Consider the following 20,242-nt stretch of genomic DNA (forward strand, 5'->3'; position numbering starts at 1 on the left):
CCTCAGTTTGTTCCAGAATCTGCAGAATTTTGGAAGATGCCAACACTAAATCCACTATTTCCACGGCCACCACCTTTACTATCCTGGAATGTATACCATCAGGTCCTGTGGATTTATCAGTTTGCAGTGCCATTAAGTTCTCCAGCACAGACTTAGTAAGAACTGCGGATGCAGGAGTCAGGGATAACATAGTTATACACAGAGCTAACACAGGTTCTGATCCGAAACGTCAGCTTTCCTGCTCCTCTGATGCTGCCTGTCCTGCTGTGTTCCTCCAGCTCCACACTGTGTTCCCTCAGTTTTCCTGCACTATGTTTTTACTGATACTAACCTCCACTTCCTCCTTCTCAACAGACCTCTTGTTTCTCTCACATTTCTGAGAAATTATTTGCATCTCTTTCTGCAAAGACAGAACTAAACTAATTGTTTATAATTGGTCCGTTATTGATTCTCGTGCGTTGGAATTTAAGGGACCTCTGTTTGTTTTCACCGATCTTTTTCTTCTTGTGACTTACTTGCTGAGTCTCTTACGGGCTCAGTTTGATTCAAAGTACAAGTCTTGAAGCTTGCCAGGAAAAGTAGTAAAGTCTGAGCATTGGAAAGGTATTTATAATCCAGCAAAGGGAAATTGACAAAGAGAGGGTGTATAGAATATGAGAGTAAACTAGTAAGAAACAAATTCAAAGAGTTTCTATCGCCATGCATAACAGAAGAACAAATGTAAATGTGGGTCTCTTACAGGTAGAGACGAGGAAAATGATAATACAGGATAAAGAAATGCCATTGGCTTTGAATTAAATACTTTGCATCTGTCCTAAGCGGTTTTTACATTCATTCATGGGATGAGGACATCACTGGCTAAGCAGCATTTGTTGCCTATCCCTAGTTGCCCAGAGGGCAGTTAAGAGTCAACCACATTGCTATGGGTCTGGAGTCACATGTAGGCCAGGCCACGTAAGGATGGCAGTTCCCCTTCTTAAAGGACATTAGTGAACCAGATGGGCTTTTCCAACAATCGACACTGGATTCACGGTCATTGGTAGATTCTTAATTCCAGATTTCTCCTTTTTGAATTCAGATTCCTCCATCTCCTCTGGTGAGATTTGGACCCAGATCCCCTAGAACAGTCCCTGGGTCTTTGGATTAACAATCCATTGATAATACCACTAGGTCATTGCCTCCCCTTAAAATCACAATATTATTCAGAGGATTTGTGTGAGAGAAACTGGATTTTGACAAAACTGTTTAAACTGTTAATGTTGTAACGAGCAGCATAATTAAAGAGTAACCTGTTGTTGTAGTGTATTTTCATTTTCAAAAAGTATTTGACCAGATGTTGCACAAGGGGCTATTGCACTAAATTACGCCTCTTATAATTAGGATAGTACATTTATTTAAAGTTGTCATGGTCCAACCAGATGAAAAGGCTGCTCTCTCATTGGAGAGAGACACAAGTGGTGATGTTTTAACCTGAGGGTCTGTGCGCCTCAGGCAATGGGGAAGTTGGGTGGGAGGTTGAGAAGGAGGGTTCTTCGTGGAAGCTTCAAACGGTGTGGTTATTGGACCCACACAGTTGGTATCACACTGCATCGGAAAGCAGCTGTCCAGCCAACTGAGCTAACCAAACCCCCTTTTCCTTAAAAAGCCAAAAGACCTGAGGATTACCGGAGAAAGAGTTATGGGTACCATGTACCCAACAAAGAGACTGTCTGAAGTTACCATGTTCTGAGGAAGGGTCACCCGATCCAAAATCTCTCTCCACAGATGCTACCAGGCCTGCTGAGCTTTCCCAGCAACTTCTGCTGTTGCCCCTTTTTTTGATAGAGTGCTGTTTAATGGACGGAAAATAGTGAGTGGGAATAAGATTAGCCGTAGTATGTGGGTCAGAATATTAGCAACAGTGCAGCTTCCTATTTGGCTGCGGTAGATATTTTCATAGAGATAGTAGGAACTGCAGATGCTAGAGAATCTGAGATAACAAGGTGTAGAGCTGGATGAACACAGCAGGCCAAGCAGCCTCAGAGGAGCAGGAAAGCTGATGTTTCCTTAGACCCTTATATTTGCGTAACTGGCCTGTTCAGGTGTGTCACCACACACCTCTGAAGCAGGTTGGACTTAAACCCAGGCCACCTGGTCCAGAGGCAGGGCCATTACCACTGTACCACAAGAACCCTTTCTGCCTGAAGTAGACTTGGGGACTAAACTGAAGTGGAAAGACCAAGGAATATCGATCAGGAAGCAGCATCAGCAGCAAATGGACTTTTGGGCAGAATGGAGCCTGTAATTAAGAAACAATTTGAGCTTGTGCTTCAGGAATTTACAATTGGTAATCTGTATCAGTGACCCCCATGAGGGGGTGGGAGTAATGTACCCAAATCTGATGACAGTAAAAAAATTAAGTGGGAAAGCAGATTGTCAATGGATATGAGATAACAAAGTGCAGAGCCGGACAAACACTGCAGGCCAAGCAGCATCAGAGGAGCAGGAAAGCTGACGTTTCGGGCCGAGACCCTTCTTCAGAAAATCAGATTTTCTGAAGAAGGGTCTAGACCCAAAACATCAGCCTTCCTGCTCCTCTGATGCTGCTTGGCCTGCAGTGTTCGCCCGGCTCTGCACCTTGTTATCTCAGATTCTCCAGCATCTGCAGTTCCTGCTGTCAATGGATATGGACAGCTTAAATGGTTGTGGAGGGAAACTGCAAAGTTATACACTTGGGACATAAAAGCAAAAAGTTTTCAAACGGTAAGCAATGTTATTGTTCGGAGGGAACTGATTGCTCTTGCATACGAATCTCAGGAATTTAGTATGCAGGTATGGTAACCTATTAAGAAAGCAAATGACATGCAAGTATTTCTTGCAAAGGGATTGAAAGATCGGACTGAAAAATTAATGCTGCAATCGTACAGGGCCTTGCAGTAGGCCACACCTGAACACTGCACATAGTTTGAGAGATTAAGCCGAGGCCTATCTACCTGTTTGGATGGAAAAACCCTATGACGCTGTTTCAAAGAAGGGCCTGAATTTTGACCCTGGTCTTCAAAACAATCACCAAGAAACACATTTGTCTGATCATCCACGATAGTCAGAACTGCGGATGCTGGAGTCAGAGATAACACAGTGTGGAGCTGCAGGAACACAGCAGGTCGGGCAGTATCAGGGGAGCACAAACGTTTTTCTGAAGTAGATTCATGACCTGAAACGTCAGCTTTCCTCCTCCTCTGATGCTGCCTGGCCCATTGCGTTCCTCCGGCTCCACACTGTGTTATCTTAATCTGACCATTATCATTTTGCCATTAGTGGGAGTTTGCGCATTTAGTATGATTAAATTAAGCAGTATTTAGATGAGCATTTGCACTGCCAAGACTTATAAGACTATGGGCCAAGCTGGAAAATGGGATTAAAGTAGTTTGCTGGTTATTTTTACCAGGGCAAACGTGACAAATCAAAGAGCCTGTTTCTGTGCTATAGAACTCTACCACTGAGCACTCTGGAGACTTCCGATGTTACTGAAAAGTGCTATGCAAATGCAAATCCTCCTTATTTCTAAAGGAAGGATAGATTAACCTTGCAGGGAGAATAACAGACATTCTCTGGATTGATGAAGGATGTTCCATGGGCAGAAATTAAGATAAATTGAACAATATTGTCCCAAAGGAGGTTAGCCAGACTTAGGCATGGAATAGGGAATTGTCTTTTTAGGAAAGATTGGACAGGGTTCAGACTTGTACCCGCTGGGATTTAGAAGATTTAGAGGTGACCTGATTGAAACAGAGAGAGCCTGAGGGGTGGATGCGGAGAGGATGGTTCCTCTTGTGGGAGAATTGAAGACTAAGGGGTCACTGTTCGAAACTCAGATGTCGCCTATTCAAAACAGAAACTGGGAGAAATATTTTTTCTTTTGGTGTTTGGAACTTTCCTTGTCAAAAGGCAGTGTAAGTGGAGTTTTTGAACGTTTTAAAGGTGGAGGTAGATTAATTCTTGGTGAACCAGGTACGGTGGAAGAATGGATTTGAGGATACCATGATCAGCTAGAGGTCTTACTGAATGACAGAGCAGGATAGTTTGGGGGTTTTATCCCTTGCCTTGGCATTGATTGACATTCGCTTTTGAAATATCTACCTCGGTGTCACCTGGCTGCTTCTTCTGCTTCTGCTCATATATTGCCTGAAATTTGTAACTGCTGAAACACACAAAATACTTGAGGGGTTTGCCAAGGTGGATGCGGGGCCCAGATGTCTAAGGCTAGGGGTCAGAGCTTTAGAATAAAGGGCTAGCTACTTAGGCTTCAGAATGTTGAGGATCTCTCCAATGGCCTAACACAGAGCCCTGTGGGTGTTCAGTCACTGAAGATGTAAGATATAGAGATCAGCGGATTGTTATATGGTGAGCGATTCGAGGGCTATGCGAAAACCGTCAAAAATTAGCCGCAATTTTGTTCAAAGGTCAAGCAAGCTTAAAGGGCTGAACAGCCTTCTCCTGCTCCAATTTCAGTTACCACAGAATATCATAGGGAACAGAAAGAGGCCATTTGGCCCATCCCATCTGTGCCAGTCATCAAACTACCAGCTATTCTAAGCCCACTTTCCAGTATCTGGCCCACAGCTAGGTGAAACAGAGGTAGGTATTTCAAAAGTGAATGGCAAGGGGTAACATCACAAACATTTCCTCAACATTTCCTCTGTTTGGCATCGTGTGACATGAACATGGTCGGACAAAGGAATTTCCAAAAGGAGGTTTCGGCAGTACAGCCTTGATGGGCTGATGGGCCTCTTCCGAACTGTACAATTCTATCAAAGTTCACTTAATCAATATATTCCAAACATTTAATGCAAAATCATTAAATGTTTATAAGGAACAGAGCAACTAAAAATACATACACATCTGACATATAAAATGGATGAACAACTCAAAACAAGAAAGCTGATCGAACCCTTTCCAAAAGAGACAACTCAAAAGAGCCCTGAACAGAAGCTGATCAGTAAGGTCAGGTAATTACAGTGAAAACACAGTGTGACACTGTCCTGTCATAATTTAATCTATATCTGAGTCACTCACATGGGAAGATACGAAATGAATCCGTGTGAAGGTACAATTTACAGCTGTCACCAAGATAGAGGATTCTGAAGAAGCTTCAATCATTGAGATGACAGGAATTAATCCATAGAGCCATGGTTGAGCGATGAATGTTTGCCGAGACACGAGAAGAAATCTCTGCACTTCTAAAGAATGCAATTTATAACTGTTCCATTTGCACATTTCAGCTGACTTCCTTAAACTTTGTTGAGGATTAGATGGTAATTTCGAAATTAGAAACTACAAGTCCCACTCCAGCACGACCTGAGTCAAAAATCCAACCAGACACTCCCAGTGCAGTGCTGAGGAAGCGGGCACTGTCGGAGGGACAGTGCTGAGGGAGCACCGCACTGTCGGAGGGTCAGTGCTGACAGAGTGGGCACTGTCGGAGGCTCAGTGCTGAGGGAGTGCCGCACTGTCGGAGGGTCTGTGCTGAGGGAGCGCCGCACTGTCGGAGGGTCAGTGCTGAGGGAGTGCCGCACTGTCGGAGGGTCAGTGCTATGGGAGTGGGCACTGTCGGAGGGTCAGTGCTGAGGGAGTGCCACACTGTCAGAGAGTCAGTGCTGAGGGAGCGCCGCACTGTCGGAGGGTCAGTGCTGAGGGAGTGCCACACTGTCAGAGAGTCAGTGCTGAGGGAGCGCCGCACTGTCGGAGAGTCAGTGCTGAGGGAGCGCCGCACTATCGGAGGGTCAGTGCTGAGGGAGTGCTGCACTGTCAGAGGGTCAGTGCTGAGGGAGCGCCGCACTGTCGGAGGGTCAGCGCTGAGGGAGTGCTGCACTATCAGAGGGTCAGTGCTGAGGGAGTGCAGCACTGTCGGAGAGTCAGTGCTGAGAGAGCACTGCACTGTAGGAGGGTCAGTGCTGAGGGAGTGCCGCACTGTCGGCGGATCAGTGCTGAGGGAGTGCGCACTGTCGGAGGGTCAGTGCTGAGGGAGTGGGCACTGTCGGAGGGTCAGTGCTGAGGGAGTGGGCACTGTCGGAGGGTCAGTGGTGAGGGAGTGGGCACTGTCAGAGGGTCAGTGGTGAGGGAGTGGGCGCTGTCGGAGGGTCAGTGCTGAGGGAGTGGGTACTGTCGGAGGGTCAGTGGTGAGGGAGAGCTGCTCTGCTGCAAATGCTGCCTTTTGAATGGGGCATTTATTCGAAGCCCCCATTTGCCCTCTCGGGAGAATCTGAGTAAGAGCAGGTGTGTTACCTCTAGTTGTAGCGTTATCAACTTCACTGAAGCAGTTTCACTTGTTTTCCATCCATCACACTTTAGTGACAGAGCGAAATATACAGCAATTATTTGATATGCATTATCGGGGAAATTTGAAACATCATTCTTTCCTTGTAGATGTGTATTACTGACTAGGGCAACATTCATCATCTATCCCGAATTTTCCTCGATCTGATTCGCTCTCTTGACTGTTCCCAAAGGCAGCTACAACACTGTGTGCCTGGAGTCACACATAGGCAAAATTGACTTGCCTTCGAGGCATTAATGAACTCGATGGTGTTTTAATCACAATTACAGCCACCATTAGACTGGCTTTTGATTCCAGATTTTTATTGGGTTCAAATTTCACCATCTGCTGTGGTTGGATTTGAACTCATGTTCCCAGAACGTTGGATTGGTGTTCTGGATTACTCAACCCATTATATTGCTACTACACTACCATCACTCCAAGGGCATTTATCTTGGAAAGTTCTAACGATACAATAATAACATAGATTTGTTCATGCTCGAGATTTTTTTGCCAGGCAGGTCTGGTTTAACCACAATATTTCCCACTGTCCATTCTCAGACACTGAGAACCTGTTGGAGTATGTAAACCTAAGTGACATTTTCAGCAAAATGTGCTGCAATTTGCAAGTTGCATAGAAAAATTTGCACAGTAACGAGAGGGCAATCGTAAGAGTTGTATCTAGCACAAGAGAGGATTGTTGTAGTTGTTGGAAGTCAGGTTTCTCAGTTCCATGACATCCCTGTAGGAGTTCCTCAGGGTAGTGTCCGAGGCCCACCCATCTTCAGCTGCTTCATCAATGACCATCCCTCCATTATATGGTCAGAAGTGGGGATGTTCACTGATGACTGCACAATGTTCAGCACCATTCACAACTCCTCAGTTACTGAAGCAGTCCATGTACAAACGCAACGAGACCTGGACAGTGACCGTGAGGCAAGTTTGTAACAATTCCCCATTGCCTGGGCATTGATTGCCAATTACTTTTGAAATATCTTTATCTCTGTTTTAGCTGACAATGGGTCGGCTCTTGTTGCATTTGCACGTTGACTGCTTCAGTACATGAAGAGTCTTGTGTGCAATGAGGAAGGAAATGTTAACTTTTTCTGTTTTCTCTCCACAGATGCTACCAGACCTGCCAAGTCTCTCAAGCAATTTCTTTTTTTCTTTTAGACCTGAATAATATCCAGACTTGGAAATACAAGTGGCAAATAACATTCATGACAGACAAATGCCAAGCTACAACCATTCCCAATAAGACACAACCTAAACACCGCCCCTTGGACATTCAATGGTGTTACCATCACTGAATTCCCCACTATCAATATCCTGGGGGTTACCAATGGACTAGCCATATAAATACAATGGCTAGAAGAGCAGCTCAGAGATTAGGAATCTTGCAGTGTCTAACCCACCTCCCGACTACCCAAAGCCTGTCCCACCATCTACAAGGCACAAGTCAGGAGTGTGATGGAATACTCCCCACTTGCCTGGATGGGGGCAGCCCCAAAAACACTCAAGAAGCTTGACACCATCCAGGACAAAGCAGCCGCTTGATTGGCACCACATCCACAAGGATCTCACTCCCTCCCCCACCGACGCTCAGTAGGAGCAGTGTGTATGATCTACAAATGTCCTGCAGAAATTACCAAGGCACCCTCGACAGCACCTTCCAAACTCACAACTACTTCTATCTATTAGAATTAGGTGTTTTTAATTCCCTTGTGGGACATGGGCGTTGTTGAATGGTCAAATATTTATCACTTGTTCCTGATTGCCCTTGAGAAGATGGGGGTGAGTTGCCTTCTTGAGCTGCTACAATCTATATGCTACAGGTTGACCAACAGTGCCGTCAGGTGGGGGGCTGGAGTTCCAGGATTCTGACACTGAAGGAACGGCAATATATTTCCAAGTCAGGAGGGTGAGTGACTTGGACAGGAACTTTCAGGGGGTGGTGTTCCCATGTATCTGCTGCCCGTGTCCTTCTAGATGGAAGTGGTTGTGGGTTTGGAAGGTGCTGTCTAAGGATCTTTGGTGAGCTTCGGCAGGGCATCTTGTAGATGGTACACACTGCTGCTACTGAGTGTTGGTGGGGGCGGGGAGTGGGATGTTTGTGGATGTGGTGCCCATCAAGCGGCTGCTTTGTCCTGGATGGCATTGAGCTTCTCAAGTGTTGTTGGGGCTGCCCCCATCCAGGTAAGTGGGGAGTACTCCATCACACTCCTGACTTGTGCCTTGGTGGACAGGCTTTGGGGAGTGAGGAGGGGAGTTATTCGCTGCAGGGCAGCCAATACATGGGAACACCAGCAACACCTTCAAATTCCTCTTCAAGCCCCTCACCATCCTGACTTGGAAATGTATTGCTGTTCATTCACTGTTGCTGGGTCAAAATCTATAGCATATGGACCGCAACTGTTCAAGAATGCTGCTCACCGCCACCTTCTCCAGGGGCAACTAGGGATGGGCAGTAAATGCCAGTACAGTCAGTGATGTCCACATTCGTCCAGTGGATAAAACAAAGCAGAACCTCTGTTTAACAACTCATCCGAAAGACAGTCCCTCTGACAGTGCAGCATGCCCTCAATCTTGTAACATGCATGTCCATCTAGATTTTGATGTACAAGTCTCTGAGCTGAGAACCCATAACATCTGGCTGAGAGATCAATGCTCTATGCAATGTACCACTGTCGATGGCAGACGAACAGTTGTTGAGTGGTATCCCCAACTCTCAGTGCACATTCGCTCAGCACTGCGCTGAGCCTTTTATCACATGGCCAGTCTTTGTGTGTATCACTGACATTTACTGGTCACATTTACTTTTGACTGACAAAGCAGAGTTTCTCTTAACTGAATGGAAAAAAATGGGAATGAGTGAAAAACACCTCAATTGGGCCTGTCCTTAAGCTATCGGCATTCTACTTAACGTCTTAAACCCCCAGATAACAGATGTTGGTTTTAAACACTCTGCCAACTTATAACTTTCCTTATGTACGTCAGAAATTCAAGGGCTTTATTAAAACATTCTGCATCTCTCCAGAGTTTATTTATTAAGACCTGCCTGTGCCCTGAATAGCTTTTAAATAACACAGTTTTCATTTAAGTAAAACTTACCACTTATAACATACTATTTTAAGGTGTTTGAAGTGTTTTCATTACTTGTCGCTTTTTAAAATAACTCTAATTGGAACTCTTCACTGTTCCAATAATCTTTTAGAGGAACACTGGAGTCCCCTGCTCTCATGTAATGAAGAGAAACTGATCGGCTGTCTACTCTGTGGCTCTGACACATTGGCCGACGGCTTCTCCCGCTGCTAAGTGTCTGCCATCGATGTTTCTTCTCCCTGGCCTTCCAGCTGGTTTTGAAGCATCAACAGGCCTCCTTTTTAAGCACTGTTCATGTGTTTAGCACCGCCAAAAATGCCCACTCCAACTGCCTTCTGGCTGACGCCTCACCTCCCACTCTATGAACTTCAGCTCATCCAAAACTCGTCTCGCTGTGTCCTAACTCACACAGGATCACCCACCATCCTTGAGCTCGCAGATCAACACCGGTTCCCAAACTGTTAATAGTCCGATTTTAAAATGTGCGTCCTTCTTTTCAAGTCCCTCGATGGTGTCAGTCCCCTCCAACTTCTATAATTTCCTCCAACCCAATGACCTTTCGCTCTGCATTCCAGTTTCAATTCTTGACTTTAATTCCTCTACCGTTGGCGTCTGTGCTGTCAGCAAGCTGCAGCCCTATTTGACTGGAATCCCTTCCCTAAACTGCGATGCCTCTCAATTCCTTTTTCAAACGCTTCCGACAATCTGCTTAACCTGCTATCTCCTCATGTGGCTTTGCTGTCAAGTCATTGCCTTACTATATTCCTATGAAACACCCTGACATGTTCTTCTAAATTAAGGGTGCTACTAAAAGGGAAGCTGTTAAGTAATGCTGAGCAATTCTCATTCGGACTTAGGGGAAATAACACATGTCTTAAACTGGGATCTTGCAGCTTTCTGACTGACACAACCCCCAGCACCAGTCATGTTCAATACTGAACTCCATGTGGGATGTATTTGTATGATTTTTGTGCATTTGTGTGATTTACAATATTTGACCAAATCATGGCTTTGAGAAGGAGGTTTGTAATTGTTCATCATTGAATGTCCCTAATTAAATTGTCTTGATCACAAATGAGGAATGCTGAAGAAGGGATTGGGACAGTCCTATAGTACCTGCAGGGGAACGGGCCGTTTTTTAGGGTATTATCCATCGTGTACAAAAAATGCCCACAGGCCTCTTTCCGCATTGGAGAGAGACAATTGGTCACAGCCTGGCACCCTGAGATCGGCAGCTGCCACCCCAGTGGTTGCAATGTGGAACAACCAAGAACAAGATAGAAATTGCTGGAGAAATTCAGCAGATGCTGCCCGACTTGCTGGATTTCGCCGGCAATTTCTGGTTTTCCTTTGCTTCAGACGTCCAGTGACTGCAGTTCTTGTTTTCATTCCCAGCGCTAGGCAAGATTTCACAGAAATGTTATGGTGTAGCAGGGGGCCATTCGGCCCACCGTGTCTGCGCCACCTCTCTGAGCATTTGAACTTAGTGCCAGTCTCCTGCCTTTACCCTGTAACCCTGCACGCTGTTTCTGTTCAAATAACCGTCCCATGTCTTCCTGAATTCCTCAACTGAACTGCTCCACCACACTCAAAGGTAACGCATGTCAAACCCAGACCATTCACTGTGTGAGAAAGTTCCTTCTCACCTTTCAACTGCTTCCTTTGCAGATCAGTTTAAAACTGTGCTCTCCAGCTCCCAAAACCATCCACAAGTAGAAACAGACTCTCCCCATCCACCCAGTCCAGATTCGCATCCCCCACCATGATGCTGAACACACCTACAACACTTCCTCCTAGCCCTCCTCTCTCCGAGCAAAACAGTCCCGACTCCTCCAATCTGTCCTCGTGGCGAACCCCTGGGACCACTCTCATCAACTCCTTCTGATCTGTCTCCATCACATCCTTCCTATAATGTGAACTGTACATAACATTGTAGATCTAACCAGTTCCCTTAACAAATTAAGCGTAATCTCCCTGCTCCATGTCCCTATTAATGAAGCTTACTGTATGCCTTGTTAAGAGCTCTATTTGACCTCTACAGGGAAAGAAACCAACAAGGATTGCAGGAAGAGGGTATATGAAACTGGAAAAGGTATATCTGGGGAAGGGATAGAAGGGGGCGAATGGAGGGAGAAAGAATAAGACAGAGAAACAATCCTCTAGAACTGAGAATTGTTATTCTCGGAAACATCACCTTCAGTAAAACTGAGGCAAAGTTGGACCTTCGGTCAGCAGATTGGGCAAAGTTTCACTTGTAATTAACATCATTAAATGTAAAGAAAGGAAACATGTCCTTTGTGAGTTGAGGACTTTGTGCACGAGAGAAAGTTGATTTTGATTGTTCGTGGGGACTGGGTTGTCTCTGTGAGGGGAGCAGCACACGCTGGGGTCTGTGCTCAGAGAGAAACAGAGCAAGACAATGCAGGGATGTACATTTCCTCTCTACATTCCCTGTGTTTCCGTGGCAGGGATAACGGTAGTCACCCTGCCGTGGATTTTTAGCAGGAGACCGTGGCCTCAGGCAACAGGATCGTTACTTTGCAAAGATTTAAGTTTTTTACAACTTAAAGATTTTTGTTTCTGCCTCTTTTGGAATATTATGATCATTTTAAGAAGCAATTAACACAAAGAGCTGAACATGTCGGCAAAATAACTGCATTGGGAAAAATCATGTTTCTCGTGTTCACTTGAATTACAGAAACCCTCAATGGTGGAAAGAGGCCGTTTGGCCCGTCAAAGCCTGTAACAACCCTCCAAATAACATCCCACCCAGACCTACTCCCCCACCCTACCCCCATAACCGTGCAAGTACTGTGGCTGACCCACCTAAGCTGCACAGCCACGGGGAAACTTACCCCGGCCAATCCACCCTAACCTCTGCATCTTTGGAGCCCCAGTGTTCTATCTCATGCACCGTAGCAGCCTTTCTGAAGTATCCACTTCTTCCTGAGTGGCACCAGAGATTTTGAATCATGTTGTGCATCAAACAACCTTCCCACCCAGTCCATCACCTCCACCACCACCTACCCCACCCCCCCCCAACCATCTCTCTCAAAAAGACCCACGTTTATGGGGTGTACAAGCACAACAGTGAGAAATGAGAAATTTTTACCATCAAAACCTCCCAACACTCCACCTCCACAGTGTCCTCTCTAACCCTGGGGTGGGGGCCGCTCCCAGATCCTCAAATCGTACCCCAGTTAATGGAAACAGCAGGGGGTGATGGCAGAGGATGGGGAGACAACATACACAAATAGGCGACGGGTCTTTCAGATTAAAGATCCCCAACTCAAAAACCTGCTCACGTTTTCATTTTGATGCCTTTCCACGAACGTAAGAATAGGTGGCGGGTAGGGAATGACTGGGATTATCCAGGTGACAGAAAACACCAATCCTAGGTTCTCCTCAGGTTTTTCACTGTGAGTGCATGGCCTGGTTTGAGAAGTTTGCTTATTTTCGTTTTGGCCAACTCTGCGACCGCAGGCAGGATGTCAGAGAAGTCAGCTCCACTGACAAAGTCAAAAATTCATCTCCACCTGAAGGATAACACAGTGAGGGAGCTGGAGGAACACGGTGAGGAAGCTGGAGGAACACAGTGAGGAAGCTGGAGGAACACGGTGAGGAAGCTGGAGGAACATGGCGAGGAAGCTGGAGGAACACAGTGAGGGAGCTGGAGGAACACAGTGAGGGAGCTGGAGGAACACGGTGAGGAAGCTGGAGGAACACAGTGAGGAAGCTGGAGGAACACGGTGAGGAAGCTGGAGGAACACGGTGAGGAAGCTGGAGGAACACAGTGAGGGAGCTGGAGGAACACTGTGAGGAAGCTGGAGGAACACGGTGAGGGAGCTGGAGGAACATGGTGAGGGAGCTGGAGGAACACGGTGAGGAAGCTGGAGGAACACGGTGAGGGAGCTGGAGGAACACGGTGAGGGAGCTGGAGGAACACAGTGAGGAAGCTGGAGGAACACGGTGAGGAAGCTGGAGGAACACAGTGAGGGAGCTGGAGGAACACGGTGTGGAAGCTGGAGGAACACAGTGAGGAAGCTTGAGGAACACGGTGTGGAAGCTGGAGGAACACAGTGAGGAAGCTGGAGGAACACGGTGAGGAAGCTGGAGGAACACGGTGAGGAAGCTGGAGGAACACAGTGATGAACCTGAAGAACACGGTGTGGGAGCTGGAGGAACACGGTGAGGAAGCTGGAGGAACACAGTGAGGAAGCTGGAGGAACACGGTGTGGAAGCTGGAGGAACACGGTGAGGTAGCTGGAGGAACACGGTGAGGGAGCTGGAGGAACACAGTGAGGAAGCTGGAGGAACACGGTGAGGGAGCTGGAGGAACACGGTGTGGAAGCTGGAGGAACACGGTGAGGAAGCTGGAGGAACACAGTGAGGAAGCTGGAGGAACACGGTGAGGAAGCTGGAGGAACACGGTGAGGGAGCTGGAGGAACACGGCGAGGAAGCTGGAGGAACACGACTGCTGCCTGGCCTGCTGTGTCCCTCCGGCTCCCCCACGCTGTGCTATCTCTAACGCCAGCATCTGTAGGTCTTACGATCTCTGAGTTACCTTAAGGATGTCGTCTTTCTTGAAGCTCAGCTCATCCTCTCCAGCTCCGTTGAACTCGTACTTGGCCACAGCTTCCATCCCCCCTGACTGGAGTCCCACTGGTCAGAGATGGACTGCAAAACCTTCAAGTGAGAAAACAGCAAGGAATCTCCTTTGGTTGAGCTGTTCTGGGAGTAGTGTGTGTCTGTGTGTACACTGCAGGAGATGATGGTTGGAGCGGGGCGGTGGGTTGGGAGGGAAGTGATAGAGCTGGGGGAGGAGACAGGGTGGGAGGGGGAGGGGGGAGTTGCAGAAGCATGAGTTACCTTTTCTCAACGACGTTCAAACTCTGGTTGGTGGAAGGTCCCGAATTTTCGTTGTTGTAAAAGCTGCCTTAATAAATTGGCAGGTAGAGAGAGATGTTTCTAGCGCAGCGCGACACCCCTCTCGTCTGCTGTTCGTCAGACTGTCGTTCAAATAAAATCGAAGCCAATTTCTTCTTGCGCTCCGGGAAAACCACAACCTAGAATTCTGCAAGGCGGGGTGGGGGGGGGCGGGGTGTTGTGTGTGTGTGGGACTGGGGGGTGTTGTGTGTGTGTGGGACTGGGGGGTGTTGTGTGCGTGTGGGACTGGGGGGTGTTGTGTGTGTGTGGGACGGGGGGGTGTTGTGTGTGTGTGGGACTGGGGGGTGTTGTGTGCGTGTGGGACGGGGGGGTGTTGTGTGCGTGTGGGACTGGGGGGTGTTGTGTGCGTGTGGGACGGGGGGGTGTTGTGTGCGTGTGGGACTGGGGGGTGTTGTGTGCGTGTGGGACGGGGGGGTGTTGTGTGCGTGTGGGACTGGGGGGTGTTGTGTGCGTGTGGGACGGGGGGGTGTTGTGTGTGTGTGGGACGGGGGGGTGTTGTGTGCGTGTGGGACGGGGGGGTGTTGTGTGCGTGTGGGACTGGGGGGTGTTGTGTGTGTGTGGGACGGGGGGGTGTTGTGTGCGTGTGGGACTGGGGGGTGTTGTGTGCGTGTGGGACTGGGGGGTGTTGTGTGTGTGTGGGACGGGGGGGTGTTGTGTGCGTGTGGGACGGGGGGGTGTTGTGTGCGTGTGGGACGGGGGGGTGTTGTGTGCGTGTGGGACTGGGGGGTGTTGTGGGGCTGGGGCGGGTGTTGTGTGTGTGTGGGACTGGGGGGTGTTGTGGGGCTGGGGCGGGTGTTGTGTGTGTGTGGGACTGGGGGGTGTTGTGTGTGTGTGGGACTGGGGGGTGTTGTGTGTGTGGGGCTGGGGCGGGTGTTGTGTGTGTGTGGGACTCGGGGGGGTGCTGTGTGTGGGGCTGGGGGGGTGTTGTGTGTGTGTGGAACTGGGGGGGTGTTGTGTGTGTGGGACTGGGGGGCTGTTGTGTGTGTGTGGGACTGGGGGGCTGTTGTGTGTGTGGGACTGGGGGGCTGTTGTGTGTGTGTGGGACTGGGGGGCTGTTGTGTGTGTGGGACTGGGGGGCTGTTGTGTGTGTGTGGGACTGGGGGGCTGTTGTGTGTGTGGGGCTGGGGGATGTTGTGTGTGTGGGCCGGAGGGGGGGGGACTCGAACAGCTTCTCTCCCTGCCGACACTCTCACACTAAAATGTTTCAAAGCAGGACTCACACAGGACTGGCCTGCACTGGGTCAAAACGGGGACTCTCCCCTTTGTCAACATGTGGAATTCCAGCCCCACTGTCAGAATCTGCTGCTCGGAAATCGGCTTCTTTTTCGATGGCAGGTTTTTTTGGTGCATTCAAAGTCCTGAGCGCAGCTGAGCTGCTTCCTGTGGCGCTGAGCATTGATGTGAGTTTCACATGTAAAGGAGGGCTGCGGGCAAAAATTGCACCGAAGAAAATTCATTTCAATTGCAAACTAATCGGTTCACTCAGACAAATATCACACTTTGGAGGGGAGTGTTTGCAGCAGAACTGGGACTGAAAGCTTTCAATTAAATGCTCCATATCTTTCTGGGTCAGTAATGTCCTTTAGGGAAGGAAACTGCCACCCTTACCCGGTCTGGCCTACTTGTGACTCCAGACCCACAGCAACGTGGTTGAATCTTAACTGCCCCCTGGACAATTAGGGATGGGTAACAAGTGCATATTTTGCCAGCAACACCTCTATCTCATGAAAGTCTGGCGGGAGGAAGGGCATGTGAGCTAAGCTTAGTTTCAATTCTGCTAAGTGTAGGTGCGTGAAGGGCAATCTTATTGAAGCACCAAAAATGATAACAAGGTAGACTAGATGGAGGCAAAAAGCAACTTCCTGCGTTTGGGACCAGCCCAGAAATAGATGTCATTGTTTCAAAATTAGAGCCATGACATAGCTGGAAATAATGCGTGAAATTAGGCCTCAATGTCCCCGAACTTGTCACTAAAATCCCAGTGAGGCCACCAAAGGTCAAATCTGCCTGACTGACTGTACCCAGGACAAAATCAATTCACACTAGGTTGCTTCAATACTTGTATTACAACACACTGGGGTAAGCCTACTGTACATTGAGTCCCACTATTTCCAGCATTGTGCCCAACGATAACTTTTTTAAAAGTCTGCACAGTTCCTCAATTTACCCAATTTTCAGACCCAGGTTGATAGAAAGCATGGACCAGGTTTCTGCACTGTACGAGAATTATCATTCATTACAAGTAACTTGACCAAGTAAACAGATATAAACTAATGCCATATAATACTACAAACTAAAACTCTAATTCCCTTATAACCTCTCTCTTAAAAATACAGACACACACACACACACATGCATGCACATTAAAAGACACACACACTAACACACACATGCGTGCACACACATATACACATGCACGCACATATACACACACACACACGCATATATTCACACACATGCACACATACACACACACAAACGTGCATGTGCATATACACAAACGTGCACGTGCGCTCACATACACAAACACGCACATACATACACGTGCACATGTACACACACTAACACACATTCACATACCAATGCATGTGCACATGCACATACACACAAACACACGTGCATATAAACACACACAAACGTGCGCAATACAAGCACAGACATGCACACACACACGTGCGCATATACACACACAAATGTGCACGCACATACACAAACACATGTGCACATGCATAGACAAACACACGTGCACACATACACATGCTGCAAACACATACATACATGCACAAACACGTGCAAGCACATACACAATCTCATATGCACACACACACAAGCATGCATGTGCACATACACACACAGTCAACACATGCACATACATAAACACACAAACACTCATGCACATACACACAAACACATGTGCACATACACAAACATGTGTGTGCACATACACACAAACGCGAGCACGCAAGCACATACACACAAATGTGTACAAGCACATATACAAACAACATGCACGTACACATACACACACTCAGAGACACAGACAGAAACACACATGCATGCACATATGAACACGCGTGCACACAAACACATGCACGTACATACACATACAGCCACACAAACACACATGCGCATCTATACACACACGCGTATGCATGATCACATACACATGCACACAAAAAACCTGTGGATACACACATAAACATGCACACACACACACATACACACACATATGCACCAACACACACACAAACATGCAGACATACACACACAAGCATGCAAACGCACTCATAAACACCCACGTGCGCACATACACATGCACGTGTGCACACAGACACATGCACGTGTGCACACATGCACAAACACGCTCACACATGCACATATCCACATACACACATGCGTGCATACAAACACACACATACATGTGCACATACACACACACATACACACACACATGCATGCGCACATACACACACACATGCACCTACACACACACAAATATGTGCATCTGCACATGCACACACAAACATGCATGTGCGTGCACATACATAAACACGCATGTGTGCACATATTCACACACATTCGCACACATACATACTCAGTGATGATTAAGACAGACCAAAGATGAACAGTTTAACACATATTATTGGTGGAAAAGAATATGGGTAGGGTAAGCAAAAATTCTAAAGGACTAAACTCCAGACCACAAGATGAAAATTCCTTTAATCTTTCACAGACTTTTTGGTTTTTACAATGGCATGTGCTGCCCCTCGATTCAATGGTTGATGAGGTGTGGTTTTAAGCTTTCTTGGGATTTTTGTCTCCTTCCCCATCCAAAGAGAAAGAGTATTTCATTTTATTCTCACACTGACTTCTTCCATTCGATTGGCACCAAAATGAAGGTCATACAAAAAAAAGTTTGAAACAGGACAAAGGAAACCTGGGAATGAATTTGCTGTGTGTGTGCGTGTGTCAGCACGTGTGTGTGCGCGCACGGTGGGGTGTTTTTCCATTAAGGAATACATAACTGCTTTAACTAGGGAAAATATTTCTGAAAATTCATCCACTCCCCCACTGAATGAAGAAAGAAAGAGAAGATGACTTTGATGGGATTGTAGTCTCAGCTCCCCAATAGTAAGAGAGAAATTGAGAAACAAATATGTAGGAGTCCTCAGGTATATGTATACTAAGGTTGGGGCAAAAACCGTTTGTAACCATAATGTTTAGATGTGCTGTTGGGATGTTAAGCCGTACCAGGCTATGGCCCAACTGCTAGAAAATGGGATTAAGCTATTAGGAGTTTATGTTTGACCAGGACAAACCTGATGGACTGAAGGGTCTCATCCTGTACTGTAGAACCCGATGACTCTTAATAAATGGCAATGGAAACTATAATAATGGAAGGAGGAATAGATTTAAGTAAGGAATCTAGAAATCTAGACACAGGGGATCAGTGGTTAGCACCAGGGACCCGTGTTCAACTACACACTCGGGTGACTGTCTGTGCGGAGTTTGCACATTCTCCCCGTGTCTGCGTGGGTTTCCACCCGGTGCTCCAGTTGCTTCCCACAGTCCAAAGATGTGCAGGCTATGGTGGATTGGCCATGGGAAATTATCCTGTAGTGCTCAAGGATGTGTAGATTAGCGATGCTAAATGCAGAATTGTAGGGTGGGGGAGCTGGGTCTGGGTGTGATGTTCTTCAGAGGGTCGGTGTGGACTCAATGGGCTGAATGGCCTCTTTCCATACCGTAAGGATTCTGTAACTCTATTCTAATAACTGTGGGGTCAAGGTTCCCTCTAATTATTTTTTCTTCCACCCCCAACTTGTGAGATCCGTGCACAGTGCAAGCTTCCAAAAGTGAAAGCTCACACGCAGGGACTTCCCAGTGGCTGTGCAACTTACACAGATGGGGATACAAAGCAGTTTAAGTGCTCAGGGCAGGATACAAAGGGATGATGAGGACTCCACAGTCAAATGGCCCATTGCCAAGGTTCGCAGTTGGTCTGAGGGGTGTCATAAATAACCATCTGAGGCATGTGAGTGTTTCATAGAAAAAAAACCCACAGTAAGAGAGAGAGAGAAGAGAAGCAACTCAGTAACCACTCTAAGAAGGTTCAAGGGAACAACTCCTTTCCCCATCCTTTGAAGCGGTGAAAGAAGTGTGACCTGGAGGTCTAAAGAAAGAACTGTAATCTAGAGGAAGTAAGGATTAGAAAGGGCCACGGTTGAAAGAGCCATGCTTGTTCGCTGCAAGACAGAAAGATAATTACAGATTTTTAGCAATAAACTTGATTATAGGGTCTGTCAGCATCAAAGAACAGTATAATTTGCCTTGGTGCTGTTTACCAATCATTACTGAAAAACCCCACCAATTGAGCTGAGTGCACAGAAAGCCAGCTTCCTCTCCTAAACTCGAAAATAACAAAAAGAAAATGCAGACAGAATTGTGTTCTACCTGATTAGAAATTAGTGAAATAGATCTCCAGACTGGGAAACAGAAAAATGTGCATTTCCATAGCACCTGTCCCAACCTCAATACACCCCAAACTACCTCAGAAGGGGGATGGGAAACTGAGGGGTAGTTCTAGTACACAGGAGGATGAGCGTAGGGAGGACATGGACAGGGCCTCACTGTCACAGGAGTGTGCTGGCAGACAGGAAGCTGGGTTGGTGTGTCTACTTGAGCACCAGGAGTATCCGGAATAAGGTAGGTGAGCTTGCAGCATAGATAGGTACCAGGGACTTCGATGTTGTGGCCATTTCGAAGACATGGATAGAGCAGGGTCAGGAATGGATGTTGCAGGTTCCAGGGCTTAGATCTTTCATTAAGGTCAGGGAAGGTGGTAAAAGGGGGGGGGTGTGGCTTTGTTAGTCAAGGACAGTATAACGGTGGCTGAA

At 47.2% G+C, this 20,242-nt stretch overlaps 1 protein-coding gene and 1 long non-coding RNA gene across 3 annotated transcripts in view; one reads left to right on the plus strand and one right to left on the minus strand.

Annotated features, from left to right (window-relative positions):
- The window catches only part of LOC132206547 (uncharacterized), a 65,527-nt gene extending 57,821 nt beyond the window's left edge, over positions 1-7,706 (plus strand). The window contains exon 3 of the long non-coding RNA XR_009443028.1: positions 7,469-7,706. This is a non-coding gene — a long non-coding RNA (uncharacterized LOC132206547). The remainder of the gene's footprint in view (positions 1-7,468) is intronic.
- Positions 1-14,429, minus strand: part of grap2a (GRB2 related adaptor protein 2a) — a 68,683-nt gene extending 54,254 nt beyond the window's left edge. Inside the window, exons 1-2 of one of the 2 annotated variants that reach the window (XM_059640750.1) lie at positions 14,268-14,429; positions 13,963-14,084 (exon numbers count right to left, since the gene is read on the minus strand). In XM_059640750.1, the coding sequence (XP_059496733.1) occupies positions 13,963-14,040 (78 nt within the window). In that variant the 5' untranslated portion in view covers positions 14,041-14,084; positions 14,268-14,429. Of the gene's footprint in view, positions 1-13,962; positions 14,207-14,267 lie in introns of those variants that run through there. The other variant, XM_059640749.1, reaches the window with a different exon arrangement.
- Between the last annotated feature and the right edge of the window lie 5,813 nt (positions 14,430-20,242).

The sequence above is a fragment of the Stegostoma tigrinum genome, chromosome 38 (genome assembly GCF_030684315.1).
Source record: "Stegostoma tigrinum isolate sSteTig4 chromosome 38, sSteTig4.hap1, whole genome shotgun sequence".
Classification (NCBI taxonomy): Eukaryota; Metazoa; Chordata; class Chondrichthyes; order Orectolobiformes; family Stegostomatidae; genus Stegostoma; species Stegostoma tigrinum.